Source organism: Bombus pyrosoma, linkage group LG6 (assembly GCF_014825855.1).
Source record: "Bombus pyrosoma isolate SC7728 linkage group LG6, ASM1482585v1, whole genome shotgun sequence".
In the NCBI taxonomy this organism is placed as follows: Eukaryota; Metazoa; Arthropoda; class Insecta; order Hymenoptera; family Apidae; genus Bombus; species Bombus pyrosoma.
The window spans coordinates 14,952,861-14,970,816 of record NC_057775.1 but is presented as its reverse complement, the minus strand read 5'-3'; the positions used below and the strand labels follow the sequence as shown (position 1 = coordinate 14,970,816).

General features: G+C 27.6%; 4 protein-coding genes across 7 annotated transcripts; all 4 read right to left on the bottom strand.

The window, feature by feature from the left end:
- Positions 1 to 110: 110 nt before the first annotated feature.
- On the bottom strand, positions 111 to 1,902 carry LOC122568619 (serine/threonine-protein phosphatase PGAM5, mitochondrial-like). The gene is made up of 5 exons (XM_043728552.1): positions 1,542 to 1,902; positions 1,043 to 1,230; positions 736 to 950; positions 531 to 661; positions 111 to 344 (listed from the first exon to the last, which is right to left on the bottom strand). Exons 1-5 carry the CDS (start codon positions 1,703 to 1,705, stop codon positions 194 to 196), a joined length of 849 nt encoding a protein of 282 aa, XP_043584487.1. The 5' UTR covers positions 1,706 to 1,902; the 3' UTR covers positions 111 to 193.
- Positions 1,903 to 2,597: 695 nt separating this feature from the next.
- On the bottom strand, positions 2,598 to 5,050 carry LOC122568620 (serine/threonine-protein phosphatase PGAM5, mitochondrial-like). Its single transcript, XM_043728553.1, has 5 exons — positions 4,674 to 5,050; positions 4,104 to 4,282; positions 3,148 to 3,362; positions 2,910 to 3,040; positions 2,598 to 2,832 (listed from the first exon to the last, which is right to left on the bottom strand). The coding sequence occupies exons 1-5, from the start codon at positions 4,826 to 4,828 to the stop codon at positions 2,688 to 2,690; spliced, it is 825 nt and encodes a 274-aa protein (XP_043584488.1). The 5' UTR covers positions 4,829 to 5,050; the 3' UTR covers positions 2,598 to 2,687.
- An 8-nt stretch (positions 5,051 to 5,058) lies between these two features.
- Positions 5,059 to 10,485, bottom strand: LOC122568612 (centromere protein J). Of its 4 annotated transcripts, none has more exons than XM_043728538.1 (4): positions 6,432 to 9,988; positions 6,140 to 6,335; positions 5,918 to 6,017; positions 5,059 to 5,163 (listed from the first exon to the last, which is right to left on the bottom strand). In XM_043728538.1, the coding sequence occupies exons 1-4, from the start codon at positions 9,794 to 9,796 to the stop codon at positions 5,138 to 5,140; spliced, it is 3,687 nt and encodes a 1,228-aa protein (XP_043584473.1). In that variant the 5' UTR covers positions 9,797 to 9,988; the 3' UTR covers positions 5,059 to 5,137. The 4 variants fall into 4 exon arrangements, 3 of the variants coding, with proteins under 3 accessions (XP_043584473.1, XP_043584475.1, XP_043584472.1); XM_043728540.1 differs by lacking the exon at positions 5,059 to 5,163 and adding an exon at positions 10,200 to 10,485 and having other exon boundaries at positions 5,876 to 6,017; positions 6,432 to 9,771; XM_043728537.1 differs by lacking the exon at positions 5,059 to 5,163 and having other exon boundaries at positions 5,876 to 6,017; positions 6,432 to 9,987.
- A 1,222-nt stretch (positions 10,486 to 11,707) lies between these two features.
- On the bottom strand, positions 11,708 to 17,917 carry LOC122568613 (E3 ubiquitin-protein ligase TRIM33). Its single transcript, XM_043728541.1, has 11 exons — positions 16,460 to 17,917; positions 15,534 to 15,763; positions 15,118 to 15,398; positions 14,909 to 15,019; positions 14,637 to 14,831; positions 14,457 to 14,569; positions 13,117 to 14,295; positions 12,853 to 13,012; positions 12,600 to 12,783; positions 12,363 to 12,515; positions 11,708 to 12,260 (listed from the first exon to the last, which is right to left on the bottom strand). The coding sequence occupies exons 1-11, from the start codon at positions 16,788 to 16,790 to the stop codon at positions 12,087 to 12,089; spliced, it is 3,111 nt and encodes a 1,036-aa protein (XP_043584476.1). The 5' UTR covers positions 16,791 to 17,917; the 3' UTR covers positions 11,708 to 12,086.
- Between the last annotated feature and the right edge of the window lie 39 nt (positions 17,918 to 17,956).

The window sequence follows — 17,956 nt, the reverse complement described above, 5'->3', positions numbered from 1 at the left end:
TCAAACTATTTCAAATATTAAACTTAATTTTTGATATTTAATAAATGCTTGCAAAATTTTTATGATGAAGTTATGATATTGATTATTTCAAAAATGAATAACTAAAAATATTTTGTTCCTATATTACTTATTATAAATTGCATAACTTAAATATTTCATTACTAAACAAAGGTATAAGTTATATCATTCAGTTTCAATAAGATGAAATAAGCTGTGGCTCCATATGTCCACTATCACCTAAATTTCTTAATGTTACTCTCCCATTAGATCGAATAGATACCCATGTAATACTTCCATGATTTAAACTTAAACGCAACCAACCCTCGGGTGGAAATTGCAATGCTCTGAAAGACATAATAAAGAAGCATTTAATTCTACGTTCTTAATTCTAATTTATTTAATTTAATTCTAATTAATACGTTCGCTGCCTAGCCCGCGATTTCGCTCTAAATGTCCGACTGCACAGTATTTTCAGACTGGGCAGCAAACACGTTACTATTACGCGAATATCATTTTTTATGAATAGTTACCGGCATACAAAATATCTAATAACATTTGCGTGGCAAACAAGAATAACATATGAATCCTTTTCCTGGCTGGGTTCTGGGCGATGAAAATATTTTCTAAATGCAGCTTCTATTCTAGGTCCATCTTCATAAACCTAAAATATATTACTTAATATTATAATATAATAGAAAAAAAATAAAAATTCCCATAATAACATAGTATACTTACAACGACTTCAGAGTTCCAAATATCAATTGGTGGATCAGGTGCAATTGGCATACCTTCACTAAGAACAGAATCTTCTTTAACTGTTATATTGTTAAGATATTTTTTTATAATTTTAGCAGTTTCTTTAGCTCTGACTATTGTTGATTGTATAATCATGGAGTATGGTAATCCCAATTCTTGTAATCTTTTTCCTGTTGCTTCAGCCTGTTGTCTGCCTTTGTAACATATATTTTTACACAGTAAATGACATAATAATATATTAATATATATGACATAATAATATATAAATAACATGAGAGATACCAACCAAGAGTTGTAAGTGTTCGATCTGAATCCGTTTTACCATTTGTATTATATTGCCCATGACGAATTAAAATTATGTGATGTCTAACATTTGATTGTTGTTTGTTGTTTGTAATAGATCTCTTTTTACGTGACTCTTTATCACTTTCATTGTCTAATTTAGCTACATTTGCTAGCCATTCTGAATGTCGTCTACAAATAGATACAACAAATTATAAATTGAACTTTTAAATAGTAGAAATAAATTCTAAACAAAGAAAAAAAATGTTTTGCACTATCCAATGAATATGAAGTAGATGAAAATTTACAAATACTGGAATAATATTTATTTTAGCAATATACATGTATACAAAGTATATTTAGTACAGGAATTTTATTTGTAATATTTATTTAATTTGACGTAAGAAAAAGGAACGAAAGAGGGCCTTAATCATATATAATTATTAATTTGTAGAATCAATAATATTTTTATAAATAACTACAATAGCAGTAAAGAATATAACCTATCCCAATTATGATCCCATCTGCCCCAGGATGACGGAGGTATTATCCAAGATTGTTTTTCTGATGATTGAATATGATCGTTTCCATTTGGATAAAAAAGCGCTGCACCACCTATTGCAACAAATCCACCGATCCATTTTTTAAAATTTAAACGTATAGGCATTATTGTAGTAAATTGCCGCGACTAAATTTTTTTAACGATTTAAACCAATACTGCTCATCTGTGGAACGTATTTACGCGATCACTATCTATATACCTTCTTTTATAATAGTTATAAAAAGAGCAAATATGTTTTAGTAAGAGGCGAGATACGTTAAATGCTATTTCAATATCAGTCATCAAAAGATGAGATCAAAAAGATAAAATTGGAGAATTTTCCTATACTTTGAAAATTATTTGAATAGTAACCGCTTACTGCCGCTTAAAATCATTACTTCTAGTCCGGGAAATTTGAAATGATTCCTTTGGCACTTAAATCAATTTCCCTTTTTTTTATAAAAACGACTCATTATTTAAGTTCATATTAGATTCAAATTATATTTTAACATGAATTTAATAATTGAAATATAATTTAACTATTTTTATTCCATATAAGATATGCGGATATACATATATAATACATACATATATATGTATATTAGATATTTGTAATTTTACAATCAAATTAAGTACATATTTTTTCAAAATATTTTCAGAGTAATAGGTGTAATACATAGTAATTATTATAATACGTAGTAATATATAGTTTTTACGTGGTATATATAATATATAAATAATATATATAGGATAATAAGTTACACTAAATATTTATACACTTTGCATATTTATTTGCAAATAGGATTTATATACTTTGTTTCAAAGTATCTTACCAGAGACATAAATTTTGTTTAGGTGGAGGTTTATAATAATAAGACTTATTGCAAATATAAGAATATGTATTTTTCGTCAGTCTTTAAATCTGCTATCCTTGATTGAATAATTAAAAAAGTATTTCTTAGTTTTTTATTAACAAATTATAAGCTTTCATAGATAAAATAAATGATTAAAAATACGTTCTTGTAAAATTTATATATTAAAATGATATCAAATGTAAATAACATAAGTATATTTTATTAAATAAAGTGATACGCTATGGTCAATTTAGTTATGAAATAAGTTGTGGTTTCATATGTCCTGATTCACCAAATACCCATAATTTTACAATACCATCAGGGTAAATAGTAATCCATGTAATACTAGCATGATTCAAGCTTAATCGCAACCAACTTTTGGGTGGAAATTGCAATGCTCTGAAATGAGTATCAATATTAAAGGAAAAACGTTTAATACAAGTCCGTTATGAGGATGATTATATAAAGTAGTGTACCTGCATACAAAATATCTAATAACATTTGCATGGCAAACAAGAATTGTATATGAATCATTTTTCTGACTGAAATCTGCACGATGAAAATACTTTCTAAATGCAGCTTCTATTCTAGGTCCATCTCTATAATACTGAAATGTGTTAATATTATTCAATATTATTTTAACTAAACACAATATCAAATTTAAAAAATATATACATAGAAGCTTTAAATTTATATAAGTAGTAATATTCTTACATTTACTTCAGGTTTCCAGTTAGATGATGGAGGCTCAGGTTGAATTGGTGAACCTTCATTAAGAATTGAATCACACTTTACCGTTATATTTTTAAGAGATTTTTCTATGATTTTAGCAGTTTCTTGAGCCCTTGTCATTGTTGAATGTACAAGCAAAGTATATGGAAAACCCAATTCTTGCAGTCGTTTTCCCGTTGCCTCAGCTTGTTGCCTACCTTTATAACATTTTAACAGTTTATAGCTATAATAGTTCATTTTGTTATATACCGTATGCTTGGTTTATTTGCATACACACTATTATTTCTTTAATTATTGAAAATGTACATTTTACTATATGCCTAGTTCATTTGTATACACACTATTATTTCTTTAACTATTGAAAATGCAAAAAGATATTTTATGTGAAAACTGTTTGACTTCATGGGGGAATTTTAATAAGATATTTCAATCTTAGTTTTACATCCCTACTTAGAGAGATTTCAATACCAATGTAACTTTTTAAAATGGAGCTGTACATTTTTTTATACAGTATTCAATGCACCTTTTAATTGTCTACAAAAAGTACTAAGGTACTTGGATCAATTTTAACTTTAATCTTGTAAAACTTATCATATGAAAGACATGAAAAGACAACAAATGCTTTTATGTTTATGCTTTCCTTGTCTTCATACAATAAGTTTTGCATGATTAAAATTAAAAATCTTTTAAAGTAATCATTTTTTACCCAAGTACTTCTTTGTATACAATTAAAAAGATATATAGTTCCATTAAAAAAACTTATATCAGCATTGAAATCTCTTTAAATAAGACTATAAAAAAAACATTGAATTAGTATATCAAGTTTCCCCCATGAAGTCAAACTTTCACATAAAACATTCTTTTGTATTTTCAATAGTTAAAGGAATAATAACATATATACGAATAAACTAAACATGCTTTATATTGAAAATACTAACCAAGATTTGTAAGTGTCCCATCTGCATCTGTCTTAGCTTCCACATTATATTGTCCATGACGAATTAAAATTATGTGACGTGTAGCTTTCGCTGTTTTATTTATTAATTGTTTATGATATGTATTTTGATTAGATTCATTGTCTGTTTTCATTGGTTTCACTAAGCTTTTTGGATCTCTCCTATAAATAAAATTATGCAAATAAAATAATAGAATCAAAATAATGAATCAAAAGTAAATACACAAAAGCAGAATGCAACATCAATATAATATCAAATAGTATAAGGAACAACAAATATTTAACACATACATTTATTTAATAAAATATCAATAAAATAATGTCAAAATATCAGATACAATAAAGAATTATGCTTTATTTAGAAAGAAACTAACAGAAATGCTCTTAATTTTAATCTATCAACTACTTATTAAGAAAACATTTAAGTTTTTCTATTTATTTATTTATGATACATAACAAAGGAGAAATAAAATAGAATTTTAATTGTACGCTATCATTGTATTGCGAAGCCAGTGACATTTTTATTGGTAACAATAATAACAATGAATACAACCTATCCCAGTTATAATCCCAAGATGAAGAAGATATCCTAGATTTGTCCGTGTGCAATAATTTATTATTATCATTATCATGTGGATAAAAGAACATCGCACCACCTAATGCGCCAAATCCTATAACCCATTTTTTAAAACTTGGACGTACAGGCATCGCTATAATAAATTAACAATCAAATTTTTTAACTGATTTGAATCAACATTATCGAAACCAAGTATACACTGGATTATGTTGTTATAGCAACGTAAAGATATATTTTTGTTTGGATAGCTTTAGGCTAAATGTACACGAGCAACATTTTCGTACGCGCGCGATTCTACTACGACCATATGTTCTTTTTTATTTTCCTATTAAGAACAACAAAGGCAGACATATGACTGCAACGATATTGCACTATAAAATGTCGCTCATGGAGTTTCCTTGTAAAGTAGCGCTATCCAGCGGTGGAATCTTTCATGTCATTTATTTCTTTCTTCTATCATCTTTTTCTGTATCATGTCCACATTGTATTATTAAACAAGTAGTTATAAAGTTAAAGTTTTAGTTATTAATAACATTTTTCAAACGTCAAAATTGTAGATAACGCATTCATATAAACAAGCCTAGACATACCCATATCAAAAGCACTAAAGAAACTATTTGAAAATTGAGTCGTGAAAAATCAACATGGAACATAAGAATGTTCTCGTTCTATGTAGGCGTGATATACTATGACTGTCTTAGATAAAGACAGAGACACTCTACTCATCTCTGTCTACCTTGTAAGAACGCAAACTTTGTTATCTTCTATATTGATTTTTCACAATAATCACAATTTAGTTTTCAGGTGGTTATCCCTATCGAATGTCGAGACCTATCTATACAGAGATGAGTTTCTATGATCGATCATATACATATGTATATATAAACATGATCCAGGGTAATCTCCTCACCTCAAAAAGGCAATGTGTACCATCGATCACAATTTTATCTAATCTACTTTAGTTATGCGAGAGATATTCATAATTTGGAAACACTACTACATTTTATGTTAACAGTAAAAGATTCAGTCTTTATTTTCATTTACTTAAAACATATTTCAAATATATCTAATTATAATTTTATTTATTTACTATTATTAAAAATATATTTATGTTAAATATGCATAACTTTAAATAAAATTTAATTGTTTCATTAGATACTATCCTCAATATTGTTAGGTGTGATATAATTTCTATTGATAGGAATCCATTAAAAGATTACCATCTTTATCTTTGAGACGTATTCTGCCATTTGAATATCGTGTTTCCTGTGCGCCATCAAGATAGATTAGTTTAATGGTTCCATCAGGATATTCACGTCTCTAAATTTTATATAAAAATATTAAAGTAGAAATATGTATAATATAAGTATGTTTTGTACATATATATATTTTATAAAAATTTAAGGAATATTTATTTTTGTGGAAATATTCTTGCTTGTTACCTTATGAGTACTAGTATGTATTTCACGTTGTCCATTTGGTAAAGTAAGAACTTTTTCACCATTAGTAAAAATTTGCATTAATGTTCCATCTGGTAATGTCCATTTTTCAATACCATCTGACTTTACGACTCGTACTGAACCATCTGGAAATAATACTTCTACTGTACCATCGTGCAATCTTCTTTCTACTTGACCACTAAATAATAGAAGAAGTAATATTCACTGAATAATAAATTTCTATATGCTGAAATTAAAAATTAAATAATAAAATGAAGTGATGAAAAAAGCTTACTCAGAAAATTCTAAAATCTCTAAACCATCTGGCATTGTTGTGTGCCATGTATGTGTTGATGCATAAAAATATTTTATTTTTCCATCTCTATTAGTTTCACGAATATCGCCATTATAATATATTAACTTAGTTACACCTTGATCGGGAAATATCTTCTTAATATTTCCATTTGGAAATCGACATTCAATAGAACCATCAGAGTGTTCAATCTGTGTCATACCTTGTTTATCAGTACTAGTATTATTTCGGTAAGACGAAGATATATTCTCTATGTGTATTTTATCTGCTGATGCTAAATCTTTTGTATAATTTTCATTAAAACATTTATAATCATTTTGCACATGTAATTGAATATTGTCATTAATACCATTATGATTAAAAGGTGTATCACATTCTTTATATGATTTTTTACAATTAGCTTCTGTAACATTTGTTTGACTATTTACTTTTTTCAATTCATTGTTTGAGTCTGACTTAGACTCACTTAAATTTTCAAGAGCATCAAATTTTTCTGGAATTTCTGTCAAATCTAATGTTGCTTCTTTGATTAAATTTTCGTATAAATTTCGTTTTTTAACAATATCTATTATAGTTGTTTGATTTTTTTGTGGTTTATCATTCATAATATTTGTATTACTATTACAATTATATTCTTTCCTTTTTTCTATATCCTGTTCACTAGCTATACTTATTGTCTTCATTATTGGTTCTGTCAGTTTTTGATCATCATCTGATGAAGCATCATTAATTTTTTTAGATTCTTTATACTGCATGTTAATTTGTTTATTAATTTGATGAATTGCTCTTGTATTTGCAGAAGCTCCAGATCTTCCTTTATTCCTAATATTATTTTTCTTTAATTTCTCTACTTCTTGCTTCAGTTTTGAATTTTCTAATTTTAATATTCTCATTTGACATCTATGTCTAGATTGTGCTGCATTCCATCTACTTTCCTTTATATGCATGTCCTGCACCAATTGTTCTATTTCTTGCTTCAAATTTTGGATTTCCTGTCTTTCCAATTTACTTTGTTGAGCTTTTTCTTGTGAATCTCGCATTCTATTTTCTAATGCGGACTTTTCACGTGCGAGCTTTTTCCTTTCTTCTTGCAAACGCTCTTCTACTTGTTTTTTATTTTCTTCAAAATTCTTTTCTTTTTCCGCATACTCTTTGCGTAAACTTTGATGATGTTCATGTAATTTTTTACGCTGCATAGATAAAGCTGCATTTTCTTTACGAAATATATTGATCTCCTGCTCAAGTTCCAATAAACGAGCTTTTAAAAGTTCTGATTTAAAAATAGTTTCATTTGTTTCTTGTAAGTATCTTATATTTTCCTGATCTTCAGTTACAACTACATTATTATGATTATCTACATATTCATCTACTTTTTTGTTGTCACAAAATTTCATATTTTTTTTAACTATTCCAATATCATAAAAGTTATCAATTTTTTGTGGTGTTAAATCATCTTGTCTATATTTATGTAAATTACTTACTTCATCATTGGAAGTTAAATCCTCAGTATCTGATAACTCTGATTCATCTTTATGACAAACATTTTGGTACATATCGTCTGTATTACAAGTAGAATCATTGTTTTCTGTCATATCTTTACAGGTTTGTGTATTATGCATTTTACTTTTCATTATTACAGGAGACTGTGATACTTCAAATGGCACTGATAATGTTTGTACAGTAGATGTTTCTAGGATTGAAGAATCACTCCAAGCCTTTTCATCTGAAAAGCTTCTTGTTACTAATGATTCAGTTGATATACTTGAGGTATCTGTTAATCCAATTGTTTTGTATTCATTAAATTCAGAAAATCTAACATGAGGACTGACTTCTTTATTGTCTTCAGCAATAGGAACATCAATTCTATTTATAACATTCTGTTCATTATGTATAGATTTGATTTGATCCGTTAATGACATGTATCCGTCTCTATTTGGTTTTATTTTATTATCTTCATTAGTATTTTGCAAAAACATTATATTTTTATGTATATTATCATGAATAATCTTCTGATTTATAAAAGGTGAGAAATCACAGTGAGTATCAGTATCCTTATTGGACTTCATAAATTTATATGCTTGATTAGATTTCACAATCAATTGTTCTTTAGGTATGTTACTTCTTGGAGTAAATTGTTTTGCATTGTGCACACTACTGTCCATTCTATATTCAGCATTTTTTACTTTAAATGGTGTTGATTGTTGTAAGAATGCAGTAACTGCACTAGATGTAGAACAGAAGCTAGAATTCTCTGCTTTTTCTTCTAACAATTCAAATATTCTTACTTCTTCTAATTCTTTCTGAGTTCCAGAATGAAAATCTGAAGTATTTAATTCAACTGCATTTTTCACTTCATTAATATCATCTTTCAAATATGTAGTTGTGGTATTAGATTTAGGCGTACTACGAATTTTTTTCTTTGGTAATGAAATATTTTTTAGACATAAATGTTTTTGAGTTACATTTATACAATGTGTCTTTTTTGATAACTGTGCATTCTTTAAATGTTGAGTTTTATTGCATTTATTTTCATTTCTAGGACATTTAGAACCAGATTGTGTATTGTTGGTAAATGATATACTATGTGATCTTGTTTTCAATGTAGAAGGTTGTAATTGTTGATTCAACTTAAATCGAGCTAAACCTTCTCCTTTTCTTAAAAATGGTTTTTTTATTTTATTCCCTGAACTAGCACTAGACTTTTTTTCAGGAGGTTCATTTTCAATGTCTTTCAATCTTTCTTCAAGCAATGTATGAAAATCCTTTTTAGGAGAAAATATTGGTACATCATCAATAGAAATGTGATGAACAACTATTTTATCAGGCGGTAATGGTGCTACTCCATCCATAATAAATTGTTCTAGTTGTTTTTCTTCTTCTATGTCATTTTTTATACCTGTTTTATCCTTTGACTGTCTTCTTATATGACTTTCAATGTTAATTACATCTTCAATGAATCTTTGTGTTGGTGACTTTTGTCGTGAAATTATGTTTCCAAAATTGCCACTTGTATTTTGATTAACACATGAGTCATTCTTATTTATCATTTGTGTATAATTTTCTTTCGTTTGTGGTTTATTATGTAACATAATTAGATTTTTATTATTAATTCCAGTATTTTTACCAGATTCATTTGAATTATTTATATCTAATATATCTTTATCCAGATCAAGTTCTTGTATTGATAATTCAAGTGCTTTATACATACAATCTTGTTTCTGAGTTAACATCTGCCTTTGTATCTCTTGCTGTTTCAACAATCGTTCTTGTTGTTCTAACTGCCACTGCCTCAGTTTTTGTAAACGTTTAACTACAGTTGCTTCTAAGTCCATTTTTTGAATGGGCATGAAATGTATAATAATTTTAATATGTAAATTTCATTTATAATATAGTTATATATTAGAGAAGTATAAATACTTCAGTGATTTACATACATAAATATATATATTAACACATACAAACGGGAAAATGTAAATTATATTATGACATTTTTAAAGATATAACATTATTAGTCTCATATGACATTATTAAATTCTTTTGATATGTATAAAATTTTTAAATTCATTTTAACAAAAAATATTTTATTTCTTATTCAAAATTCTAACTATGAATTACTGAAAATTATTAAAAAGCTTTAAATTATCATAAAACACACACATACACATAAACACACATGTAGGCATGTACGTGTATATATTATAACGAAAAGTATTAATTGATCATTTAAAATTAACATACTTATATTTTCACCTTTAGAGAAAGAAAAGTTACAAAAACGATAAAAGATACATTATAAATTAAATTTGTCAAATTCATAATATGTTTTTAAATAAATACAGAAATACTTCTTCTGCTACAAAACCCGGTTGACAGTTTAAAAGTAATATGCATATATATGTATGCGGGTATCATACATTTGAATTCATAACGTTATAAGACAGTTACCTAACACTGACTACTGAATACAAGCATGCGATTGGTTACTCGTACAAATGTTTCTTTCATAATGGAAAAAGGGCTACGAAACTGTCTTCCAATCCAACCATTAAGTAGTAAAGTAAGTAGGTAATAAAGTTTTCAATATTATACATCTTTTTTATGTTTGGAATCATTTAGAAGTAATAAATTATCAACAATAATTTATTAATATAAATAGAAAATATTTATTGAATTAAATTACACTATGTAAAATAACTTTTCATTGGCATTTTTATTATAAAAATAGAAAAATAAAATTAAGGTGTAAATATTCATAAATATAAATATATGAATTTTCCCCACAATGAAAAGAAATTACTATGTAACTATATACATATATAAGAGTATCATGCAATATTACATAGATTATTGTACTTATAAAATCATTACACATCAATTTCATCTTTATTGTAAAATTAAATATTATATAATTAAATATACCTTTTAAGTTATGATGCAATACATTTTAAAATTGTTAATCTTTTTGTTATACTAAAGTAATTTAATTAATATTAAATTTTGTAAGAGTAAAATTTGAATTACAAATTATAATTTTGGAAACGATAAAACAATTTTAAAAAATTCCATTCCGTATATTTTATGTAAGATTATTTTGTACATCCTACATGCATTTGGTGTAATACAATAATGTGAAATTTAATAACATAGTTGTCTACATTTGATGCTACCAAGTAAATGCATTAAAACGTTTTAATATAAGACAATTTAAATAATAAAATTAATTATAATAAAATGAGAAATAAACATAAAAATTAAAATGTTAATATATTTCAATCTTTTGTTCATTTTCGTGTAACAAACATGTATTTACTTATCAAATACATTGGAATATTAACAATTAAACGGTTTTCTTACAGCAAAACGTTTTAAAAATGATATTAATTTATAAAATTTTCAGTCAATATGTTACATAGTTAACTGTAATTTTTTATCAACAAGTAATTCAACATTTTTTTCTATAGTTTTATTAAAATGATAATACAGATATACAAAATGTTTCGTGCTATGTGAGTATATTGGAGAAGTAAATTGAGAACACAAAAATAGTTCATATGTTTATCTGAATTTTTGTTTTTCCATTTTTATATCCTCAACTCAACTCTGCAATACTGTCACATATGGAACACTCTGTGTATATATTATATACATACATATATATATATATGTATATAAAGTCGTAATACTTTGTAAAAAAATACCTATATATTTACTGAAATATTTTATTGTAAAATTAATGCAATTATTTTTTTAGTAATTCAATTATTGATATAATTAAATGATAGGTTTTCTAACAGATTTTATGATAAATTTATAAGAAATAGTCAACACACTCAAATATTTTATGAACTAGATTTGTGATCACCTTTAATTTATAAATTCATGCAATAAGCTCGCAATATTAAGCAAGAAGTAAAATTTTCTTCACTGAACATAAAATGTGAAGAAATCTATACTACAGTTGTAAATGTCTGCTCAATTGTTAGTATCCGTAAGTATTTATAGACATTTATTAATTAATTAAACACGAAAAGCAATATTAAATATAATTAAGAAATATTCATTATATGGAAATATAATTCTGCTATGTGTTTTAAAAATAATATACTTGTTTATGTGCTTCATTACGGAAAGTGAAAATTAGTCTGTAAGTATACGACGATATTTTCTATTAGGAGGAAACACTTCTTCGTCTTCGTCCTTGTCACCCGAAAGAAAAGGATCGTCATATGCGTAATTTGGTGCCCATTTTAATAATAATTTTTCAAAAAATTCTTCTAAATTTCGTGCTTCTTGATACACTTGCGATTCAACCTAAATAAAAAAAAGTATATGATTATATGAAATGTATGAATGTTTTTATAACAATTTTATATCATATTTTATATGATATAAATTCTTCAACAGAGAACTTACGGGATTATAAGTAAAAGCATTTTTAAACATCAATCTGATGTCTGCCATTACTTGTCTTAAATCTGTGTAATGTTCCGCATGCTCAGGTTTTAATTTATCTCTAATTACATCTAGTGCAATTGGCTTTTTTATGATACGATGATAATCAACTATCTGTTAATTATAAATGAAATAATAACTTTTATGTTCCTTCAATATATTTTATATACTTTTTAAATTTGGATAGAATAAATTTACCTCACTAGATACTATTTCACGGAAAGGTAAGCTTTGCTCATATTGACAATAAAGTTCTAACACAATTCTTTGTGCAATTCGTAATTCCTTTGCACTCATTGTGTTTGGTCTTTTTTCTCCTGGTGGGTCATCTGAGCAGTCTAGTACATTAGTACATAACATACACTGCCATGTTTCACTTTCACTATTGCCATTAATTTGACATTAGCTATTAAACATAAATATTATTATACTATATTATTCATACACTTACTCAGGAAACGATTTTAAACTAGGAATATGACAATATAAGTGGAAGACTTTTGGGCATTTATCACAACATAATACTGCATCTCCTCCATCCATGCATACTGCACACCAGTCTTCATTTGGATCATCTTTTGCCATGGATGCTGCAGTATTTTTTGAATTATCTATTGAACATATAATTGTACATATACACTTATACATACAAAATGCATATTTAAGCAATATTTTAAATAATAATTACATATTTTTATTATTTCAATTAAATTACCTGATGAATTCTCAGCCATTGGATTCAATCCTTCATCAGTTGAACTATCTACTTGGGCTGAATCTAACTGGTTTCGTTGAGCTTCTGGTATTACTACAATTCCATTGCTATCTAATTTTGCGATAGTAAGCATTAGATCATTCAAAGATTTTTGACAAAATTTGTCTAAACTTTTTTCAGTTTCGTCTGATTTTCCAGGAGGCACAGGACTAGGCGTTTTAGGTACTGACGAACTAACTGTATGACCAACAGACACTAAACTTTGTGATTGAGGTGGAGTATCAGAAGCAGTAGTCGTCTGTGTATTATATTTTTGATTTGCATTTGATTGTTGATTTTTTAACGTTATCTTGTAGGTATCATTAGTAGGAACTGACATGGAAGGTGTATTTGATTGATGGCGGGAAGTATAAAAAGGAAGACAGGGATTGACATTTTGAGGTATATGCCAACGAGCTGTAGGTGGTTGTTGCATAGGATAATTTATATGTTGCGCGGATGGAGAAGTTGGATTACATTGCTGAAGTCTTATACCAGATACGATGGATGTATTTGTTGGTTGATATGCAGGTGGTGGTACTGGTCGTTGGGAATTGTTTGGAGGATATCTATAAGGTGGCAATCGATATGATACATGATTTGTAGAAGATCGGAAAGGTGGTGGATTATGTGCAAGAAGTCCACGTAAACTTGTATTCTGACCAAGTTGATCTATGTGAACTTGTTGATGAGGATGCGTAGACGATGTTACTTGTTGATGACAGCTTCCCAAAGGACGTTGTTGCATCATCATTGGTTGTTGTAATCTGTTATTGAAATTGACTGGATATGGTACACGCGGTTGATGTGCTTGTGGTGATGATCGAGGTGGCATATTATTCATAGGATAATGTTGCATATAATTTTGCGACTGTGTTTGTTGTTGCTGTTGAGATGCTATATGAAGAGGCACTTGTTGATAGGAATTTTGTTGCATACTATTAGATTGTTGCGTTGCAACAGGTAATTGTGCAGCTATTGAAGAACCATCCATATGTACATTTGACAGATTAGTTGTTTGCTTTTGATCTGTCTGTGATTCATTATATGACATGGATGGTGTTGTATTTACTCCACCCAATGGAGATATTGAAGGATATACTCTACCATCCACTACTATTCCTCCAATAGATGAAACCACTAAAATTATGAAAGAAAAGAAAAAAAATATTTAATATTGTACAAACCAAATATTTATTAGATGACTAATTTAAAAAAAAGGAAATAAGTTTTGCTGTAGCAATATCAGAAACTACCTATTTAACAACATATAATTAAGCACCTATTATTATTAATTTAACCTTTTATCAAATCTGGTACTTTCTCCAAGGACAAATTTATTCTAACTGGTATTTCTGGATTTGGAATGTCAGCTCGTCTACTTTTTATTCTTTGTAAGTGACTTGTAACAGATCTGCAAAAAAATTATGGAATATTTATATTTATTATATTTATATATATTTAGTATTTCAAATACATACTTTTTGCTATAAAGCAATTCCATATCTGAACCTTTTTTTAAGGCATGAGTTACAAATTGGATACAATGATCAGTAAGCTTAGATAATTGATCTAAAGCAACTTTTTTCTCATTTAATGTGTTTTGTTTCTGATCACAAACTTCATTTAGACGCATAACTAATTGTTTTCCTCGTGTATTAATTGCATTTGTTAACCTGTGTGAAAAAATATTACATAAGTTAAATAATTTTTTTTTACGTAAACTTGAAATATAAAATTTACAATAACTTACTGCACCACCATTTGTGTTATGTCTTGCACTAAATTTTTCTTTTTTTCTAAAATAAGAACTTGTCTGTCTTCTATGACTTTCATTGCACTTTTTAATAAAACTCGTTTATAACTGCAAAACAGATAGATTTTAAACATAACATAAAAAAGCAAATTTTAATATTTATAGAAAATATATAAATAAAAAAAGTACAAATATAGAAGAATTACCTCACTTCTTTAAGTAAAGTTGACACTGAAGCACGGGTTTCAGTAGCAATTTCATGAATAAATTTGTACTTATGATCTCTGTGTTCACTTAGCTGACAATCTCTACAAGTAAGTTTATCACATGTTTGACAAAATAAAGATAATTGTTCATGTGGATGAATTGTACAAAATAAATAGCCAGGTATTTTTTTGTTGCTTTTTTTAACATTATCTCTATCATTGGCAACTTCATCCTTTGGTTTAATTGTGTGATCTTTTGTTATTTTTAATCTCTGATGTGCCTTTAAGAAATAAATAATTAAATAAATAATTAATAAAATAATTAATAAATAATTATTTAAAATAATTAAAATAATTGCCGTTATTTCTAAAGAAATATATTTAATAAACATACTACTGAGTAATATTTTTATTACCATAACACAGTTTTGACATATAAATTCTTCACATTCTACACACCAACTTGTGGCATTGGCATTATCATGACAGCTAGTACATTTTTTTTCTTCTTCTGTTTCTTTAGATTCATCATCAGTACCTGGACTATTATCCTCTTCTATAAATTTTGATAGGAATCGGTTTTCGATTAAGTTTTCTGCCTGTGTGGTGACATTACATATCTGACAAGCAATTACATTACTTTCCACTGCAATGATATGTATGTTTTAAAGTCATGATTTAATTATTATATGATATAATATACTTATATATAAAAACATAAATATTTTATAAATTATATTAATATCAAATGATCATTTTGAATCATAAAGATACTACTAAAAATTTATTCAAATAAACATGAGTTGTTTCATGCTGTTTCTGTCGCTTAATATAAATAAGATGTTTTGATATTTATGAATATTATTATACAGATTAATAAATAGTATTGGAGCAGATATAGTTTGATGCTATTAATTTTTCAAAGATCAATTACAAAACTTAAATGGAATCATATATTTTTTAATACATTAATCGATACAGCTCAAATACTAGTACCATTTTACAATATTACAATTAATATATGTCCTAAACTAATGTATACTTAACATACAATAAACAGCTTAAAACTTTTTCTACATGTAATATTGCTGCATCAATTAATGCATTAAGTTAATCTTCATATATCCTTTATATCCACCCATAGAAAAGCTAATGATGTTAAATAATATTCTTTTTGATCCCAGTCAATTTCTATTTGGGAAATTTTTTTATACAGCAAGTGATTTACAAGATATTTGAAATCATTGAGCTAGAAGGTTCACTCTATAGATGTTAAGAAGAAAAACTCGCGGAATCAGAATTTAATAAAGTTGCAAAATGTAGACGTATAACATAGCCTTACACAGAACATCCACGTCGACCGATGTGTTGTGATCACTGAGTTTACTATTAACACATGTTGAACATGCTGCATGTAAACATTCTAAAAGTTTTGGATCATCACCGAAAGTAAATGTCTTTCCACAGAACACACATTTCGATAAAAATGCACGTGTCTCATTTTCTTGACCCTCAGTTGTACACTCAATACGCTGTTCGCACTCTTCCTCAATGCAAACGCCCTGCACTTGAGATTGTTGCATATCTTGCTTCGCGCCAGTTTGGTCAAGTGGCTCTTCTTTAATTGTTGCTATAGGACCTGTTGTTAACAACTCATTCGTCCGAGTTTCCATTTTAAAATTATCAAAGTATGAACGTGGCTACACACAAGAATCGTTTTTATATCTTATGAAAATATATCTTTGTTGAACCATGTAGCGCCATGGTCCACCATGCTACATATTCCACACTACATACTCCACACTCCACTCTGATTGCAATTACTATAGTTAGTTAGGCAAGAAATTCGATGCAACGTATAATGGCGCCCTCTGAAATAGGGATTTTGATATTTCTAGATATTTTAGTAATTTTAATAATAAACCAAATATCTTTTTAATATTACGGAAAGAAATTAATAAAAATTTTGTAGTATAATGAACTATTGTATAGAATTTCTCTTTTATTAATTAACTATTTATTTAGACAATAGAATATGTATTTATACTATTATGTTATCGCGTGAACGTAACCTTAATTACCTGTCTCGAATATAGCTTTAATATGGGCTTAATTTAGAAAGATCGACATGTACATGTGGAACGTAATTTGAATTGTTAACCGTGTATGTCTAAAAGACAAAATGTATCTAGAGACTGTATAAAGAATTGATGCATAGTACGACTATGAGAAAGTTAAAATTTGGGAATAAAAATACTTTATTTAGCGAACTTGAGAAATTTTGTTAAGAATCGTAATCAATTGACAGCTTCAGTTAAAGTCATGTGGGCTTTATTGACAGAATGTTTGTTTCAAAAAATTAGAGATTTAGAACTATATGCTTAAACGTTCTGCTTTTGTATCTTAAAAGTATTTGGCCGAGTTAGCTCGATGAAAGCCCAAAAGAACCGTACATTTTTTCAATGGATAGTTTCTGCGCGCTACGCAAAGTGCATGCTTTCTTTCACACATACACACGACGTTGTCGATTACATCAGACTTGTGTTCCCATTACCATCCACTAACGAAGATCGGAGAGTGAAGTTAGTATAGGGAAAGAAGCGCTGATCTATAGGGTGAAAACTATTTTTCGATTAGTCCACTAGGATTCGAGAGGATCCAGATTCTAGGAGAAGAACTGGAAGGGACTTTACGAGCCCTTAAGGAAGAAACAAAAATTATCAGCATTTTTGTCACTGCAATCTAGGATCGCGACACATTACTTGTATCAAAAATTATCAGAATAATCTTATGAATCAAAGTACTCATTTCGATAGAACTTAACATCTTCATTTGAATA

Excerpts from the sequence above, each read along its gene's own strand:
- LOC122568619 (XM_043728552.1), bottom strand. The coding sequence starts at position 1,705 with ATGCCTATACGTTTAAATTTTAAAAAATGGATCGGTGGATTTGTTGCA. Across the intron at positions 951-1,042 it reads TCGAACACTTACAACTCTTG|GCAGACAACAGGCTGAAGCA; the intron begins GTTGGTATCTCT and ends TATGTTACAAAG. Across the intron at positions 345-530 it reads ATTAGATATTTTGTATGCCG|AGCATTGCAATTTCCACCCG; the intron begins GTAACTATTCAT and ends TATGTCTTTCAG.
- LOC122568620 (XM_043728553.1), bottom strand. The coding sequence starts at position 4,828 with ATGCCTGTACGTCCAAGTTTTAAAAAATGGGTTATAGGATTTGGCGCA. Across the intron at positions 4,283-4,673 it reads TGGGATTATAACTGGGATAG|GAGAGATCCAAAAAGCTTAG; the intron begins GTTGTATTCATT and ends TTTTATTTATAG. Across the intron at positions 2,833-2,909 it reads ATTAGATATTTTGTATGCAG|AGCATTGCAATTTCCACCCA; the intron begins GTACACTACTTT and ends TACTCATTTCAG.
- LOC122568613 (XM_043728541.1), bottom strand. The coding sequence starts at position 16,790 with ATGGAAACTCGGACGAATGAGTTGTTAACAACAGGTCCTATAGCAACA. Across the intron at positions 13,013-13,116 it reads AATGGCTGAGAATTCATCAG|ATAATTCAAAAAATACTGCA; the intron begins GTAATTTAATTG and ends TATGTTCAATAG. Across the intron at positions 12,261-12,362 it reads ATGCTTTTACTTATAATCCC|GTTGAATCGCAAGTGTATCA; the intron begins GTAAGTTCTCTG and ends TTTTTTATTTAG.
- LOC122568612 (XM_043728537.1), bottom strand. The coding sequence starts at position 9,796 with ATGCCCATTCAAAAAATGGACTTAGAAGCAACTGTAGTTAAACGTTTA. Across the intron at positions 6,336-6,431 it reads GAGATTTTAGAATTTTCTGA|TGGTCAAGTAGAAAGAAGAT; the intron begins GTAAGCTTTTTT and ends TCTATTATTTAG. Across the intron at positions 6,018-6,139 it reads TACATACTAGTACTCATAAG|AGACGTGAATATCCTGATGG; the intron begins GTAACAAGCAAG and ends TATAAAATTTAG.